This window comes from Fusarium oxysporum, chromosome 1 (assembly GCF_000149955.1).
Source record: "Fusarium oxysporum f. sp. lycopersici 4287 chromosome 1, whole genome shotgun sequence".
Taxonomy (NCBI): domain Eukaryota; kingdom Fungi; phylum Ascomycota; class Sordariomycetes; order Hypocreales; family Nectriaceae; genus Fusarium; species Fusarium oxysporum.
The window spans coordinates 4,313,680-4,318,341 of NC_030986.1; the positions used below are offsets into that span (position 1 = coordinate 4,313,680).

General features: G+C 50.0%; 3 protein-coding genes across 3 annotated transcripts in view; all 3 read left to right on the forward strand.

The window, feature by feature from the left end:
- Nucleotides 1–4: 4 nt before the first annotated feature.
- FOXG_00855 (uncharacterized protein) lies at nucleotides 5–903 on the forward strand (the record flags this gene model as incomplete). Its single annotated transcript, XM_018377478.1, has 2 exons — nucleotides 5–835; nucleotides 865–903. 2 exons carry the CDS (start codon nucleotides 5–7, stop codon nucleotides 901–903), a joined length of 870 nt encoding a protein of 289 aa, XP_018233209.1.
- An 870-nt stretch (nucleotides 904–1,773) lies between these two features.
- On the forward strand, nucleotides 1,774–3,142 carry FOXG_00856 (uncharacterized protein). The gene has a single exon (XM_018377479.1). It carries the CDS (start codon nucleotides 2,313–2,315, stop codon nucleotides 2,796–2,798), a length of 486 nt encoding a protein of 161 aa, XP_018233210.1. The 5' UTR covers nucleotides 1,774–2,312; the 3' UTR covers nucleotides 2,799–3,142.
- A 42-nt stretch (nucleotides 3,143–3,184) lies between these two features.
- The window catches only part of FOXG_00857 (uncharacterized protein), a gene marked incomplete at its 3' end in the record, with an annotated part of 1,733 nt that continues 255 nt past the window's right edge, over nucleotides 3,185–4,662 (forward strand). Inside the window, exons 1-2 of the mRNA XM_018377480.1 lie at nucleotides 3,185–4,260; nucleotides 4,351–4,662. Coding sequence (XP_018233211.1) covers nucleotides 3,526–4,260; nucleotides 4,351–4,662 — 1,047 coding nt within the window. The 5' untranslated portion in view covers nucleotides 3,185–3,525. The remainder of the gene's footprint in view (nucleotides 4,261–4,350) is intronic.

Sequence of the window (4,662 nt, forward strand, 5' to 3'; positions counted from 1 at the left end):
GGAAATGCCGGATGGAGGCACACGCCTCGAGAGAGTGGGGATTCTCAGGACGCATCGGCCAAGGGTTGGAGGAGAGGCTATGTCGAGGTTCACCTCAAATCCTCTTTCTACTAAGCCCATGAAGCCCACTGCACAGGAGGCCCAGGTCAAGCGCCTCTTGGGTAAATCCAAGGCTAAGACGGCTGCATCAACTGCATCCTCCAAGCCGGCATCCAAGGTGTCTTCGGCTAAAGCATCTCCCACCAAGTCACGGCCCACCGCCGCGCGCAAGGCAAATGGAGGAAGGGTTCTATCGCAGGCCATCATTTCTAACTCGGACACCTCAGAAGATGACGCTGCTCCTATGGTCAAGCCTAAGCCGAAGGCTGTACCTAAACCGGCACCCAAGATGAGGGACACGGTCGTTGCCAAACCTCGACCTGTGGTAAGGGAGCCGATGAAGCAGCAGATTACGGCCAAGCGACCTCGCGAAGATGACGACTCGAGCTCGAGCTCTGGAACACCATTGTCGAAGCGCATCAAGCCCAAGCAGCCTCTTCCTGCCCCCCGACTTAAGCATCGACCATCGGACGCAAGCCAGAACTCTCGTGGAACTATAACCTCAACCTCGATGAAGAGCAAGAACACGTCCCCAACGAAGTCTTCTCCCCTGGCATCATCGCCACCCACCAATGCCTCGGATCTGGAGAATGAGGCACCCGGTGCATCAATTGTTGCGAAGAAGCGCAAGGTCGAAGGCTTTAGCAAGGGTGGTGTCACAAAGCGACCTGCAGCATCAAGGTTTTCTGATGATCTTGTGCAGAAGGCACAGGCCTTCAAAACTATTTTATCAAAAGTATGAGACGCTGCACCATGAGATTTCAGCGCTGGACAACCCTTCAAGCAGGAAACTGGGCCATCTGATGGAAATGAGAGACCGACTGAAAACGATGAAGATGGAGATTTACAGCGAATGTCCCCCAGAGAGGAGCTAAAAGGCGGCAATAATACGACAGAACAAGGACAAGATAAGGTGTGGGGGTTTGATTTCAGCGGCGTACAGCATCACGACCGGATAACTTTTACAGTTGCATTTTGCATTGGGAAAACAGGATCTGCATGAACGAGCCACCTGTCGGACAGGAACGGAGCTCTCTTTGATATTTGCATCGTTTTTCTTTTTCTTTTTTTGATACCACATGAGAAGACAAGATAGGCCAAACGCGGCCAGAGACAAAGCCAAGCCAAGGCAGGCAGTTAGATTAGGCAAAGCAAAAGCCAAACAATACAGAAAATGTTGAATTGAAATCATGATATTCATATACACTACATTGAGTGACAAGAAACCTGGCGTTTGATTGAGAGCCTGGTCCAGTCGCGAGTAAAATCAGTCAATAGTAACAACGATAGTTCGGTACATGGGAAGATGAAGTGATACTATGACGTGAGGCGCATGTGATGGAGGTGCGTGATTTACCTCTGGATTTACCAGATTGGGCCCCAGGTTTGCTATGGTTGCTGAGAGGGTTGGTTTGGTTGGTCTTTTGAGTTTTGAGTCGGGTGGGGGCCGTATATTGTGTGTGAGCTGATCCAGGACCCTCCGAATAAAGAGGGATTAGCAAATAGCGGATGATCGTGGATGTATAGTTTAGAATGGGGCTGGTGAATCATATTGCTCGCAGCTTAGAGGACATATGTCAAGGCAGATACTGTCTGTGTAGTAATTGTAGCACGGTGCTTTATTTAGTCTTTGTGCCGTTTATGCGACTGGTCGTTTTCAAAAGGCGTTTGTTTGAATGCTGCACCGATAGACAATGAACTCTTGTATGCGACAACGCATCTTAAAGACATTGAATGAAGAAGGGTAGAATTCACCAACGCATCTATGTCCTACAGGCAAACTTGTCTTGAAGATGTATAAATATCTGCCCAGACGTGAGCATCTTGATTCTTGCTTTCTCATCAACTTCAGTCTCAGTCTCAGTCTCAGTCTCAGTCTCAGTCTCAGTCTCAGTCAGAGCAACAGCCATCACCCACAATGACATCCAGACGCTCCCAGTTCGTCAAAGAGGTGCGCCCTGGAGCTTACTTCCAAGAGCCAGCATACGTTTACACTGTCCACCCTGCTCAGACTCAAGATTCGTTCCGAAACGTGCCTGCTCGCACGACTGAAGACTACAGCCACATGTATCCTCCCTCTTCGACTGCAACATACGTCTTCATTCCTGCTGCTGCCGTCATCGTCGCCGTGCATCCCGGTACTCAAAGACCTGCGAAAGCGATGGTTCAACCAAAAGCTATGCTTCTTACAAGACGTTCAGCCTGCTCAGCCTATGGATCGTCTCCCACCGCGCATCGCTCTGAAGCAACTCTCGGATTTTCTTCACGAAGCTAGTATCTTCTACAACACGCAACTCATGGACTTCACACGCGAGCATCAACGGCAAGGCCACGACACCTCCAACGAAGCTCTTCGACAGTGGCTCTGGAACGACTGGACCCGATCTCGCGATAACCCTACCCGTGAGAACTTTACATCTACAAAGGCGAGCATTACACTCTTGCTTCGCCAGGTTGAAACCGCCATTGCGACACCTTGGCTAGAGAACGCAGACCTAAACGCCAGGTTCGAGTTCAGCTACAGAGCTCTTAAGAGTTCTTGTGATGAGATTGTCAGGTTGTCAGGCAAGGTCATGAGCGATTGGCAAACTTGTCGATTTCTGGCTGTCGAGCTCAAGAATGCCCGTGTTTATGCCAACCCGGAGGGACCTGTTCTGAGACAATTGTTTGTGGGGTGGGAGAAGGGCGAGCCTTGGTGATCCTAACGAGAAGAGAGGTCGTCTAAGTTGCTGGAGTTGTTTCTTTTGTCTCTTTTGTTGGATGTTTTTATGTGTTTGGTTGGAGTTTACCAGGATGAGATGTTACCTCTTGTATCCGTACAGACATTGCTAGGGCGACCAATCGGGAAGACGGTGGAGTTTGAGCTTCATAGCTCCCTTTCCCCTGGTCAATCAGCCACGTGGGCCATGCCGATCACTCATTCGAGAGTGGCTGTGGCGGTGCAATACTGCATGATGTGGCTTTAACACCAACGTTGATACGCACGAGTTATGATAGGAAGATAGACTTGACCCAATTAGATGTTAGCCAAAAATTCGCAACTTTTTTTTTTTTTTTTTTTTTTTCATTGTTAACAATTTTTTCTATTTGCCGCCAGTAGACGAGACAATGTGTGGACTACAATAGCGTTCTTTTTTCCCCGGACTTCTCCTTTACCTTGGAAAAAATCCTAGTGGACAGGGACTATGTTCTAGACTCAAGGTGTCTCCGATATGCTCTGTAGCATACATAGTCTTGTGTTCTTGCTGAGGGCACATTGAACAGTTCCCTGATCAAAACTTCTGTTCTGAACTTCTTCCTCTTTAATTCTTTTTTTTTTTTTTTTTGCCACACCGACAATTTCCTTCTCACTGTGATTATTCCTCTGAGTTGACCTCACCATAACTGGCCAACAAGTGTGGAAAAGAGAGACTTAGGCTCATAATCATGGGTATCGAAGCACTCGATTTCCCCCAAATGTGGGAACGTCCCAGCTACACTCAACTAGCAGACATTCTCCAGAGTCTCGAACTTAGCCCTCCAATATGGAACCACAAGCGTCGTCGCTCTGAGATCATCGAGGAGCAAGAATCTCTCGCCAGCCAGCGCAAGGCAGAAGTCACTCGTTATCTCTCCTCTATCATCAAGAGCCCCTTATCATGGATCGACGACGATGATGAGAAGGAGGTTCTCTGGACGCAGGCAAGCAAGCGCATGTCGGAGCGGTGTGGACGCACGGCTATGGGAGAGGTTATTCGCAGATGGCCCTTTGGAGAGGGAAACGATGAGTTCGAGTTGATCATTCGAGAACCGGCGCTTACCGGAGATTCTTTGGGTTTCAAGACTTGGGGGTCTTCATACGTGCTATCACAGCATCTTCCTCGCATGGCGGAAACATCACTATTTCGATTATTCGATGAGACGTTGGGTCAACCGCGACCTGATGTCCTCGAACTCGGCTCCGGGACTGGTCTCTTGGGTCTTGCCGCAGCAGCTCTATGGAAAGTTCCCGTAGCACTCAGCGATCTTCCTAACATCGTTCCAAATCTCAGAGAGAACGTGGCCAAGAACACTGAGCTTGTCAAGTCTCGCGGGGGATCACTCACAGTTGGCGATCTCACCTGGGGAGGGAGCGAAGACGAGGTCGATCAGACCCTGTTTGGGCAACCGCATCAGTTCAAGGTATGTTTTTGCTCGTAGAGATCTGTGATTGCAGGGCGATGCTTATATGACTCTTGCTTACAAACTATGTCTAACCCCCCTGGTGACTAGATTGTCCTCGCGGCTGATCCCATGTACGACGATGAACACCCAGCGCTTCTCGCCTCAGCCATCAGCGACCACCTTGCTCTTGGCTCCGATTCACGCGCTGTCGTCATGGTCCCCCGTCGAGATGCTACCACAGAACGTCTCCTCGAGTCGTTCCGCCAGGCTATGCTTGACCTCGAAACCCCCTTGTTCTGTGAAGAAGAGGACGAACTTGCGGGGCAGGACGACTGGGCTGAGGACGATGACGCGGGCAATGTGCGGTGCTGGCTGGGTGTCTTCAGCCGTGGTGGCTCACCGCCGTCTCAAGTCGGTGAT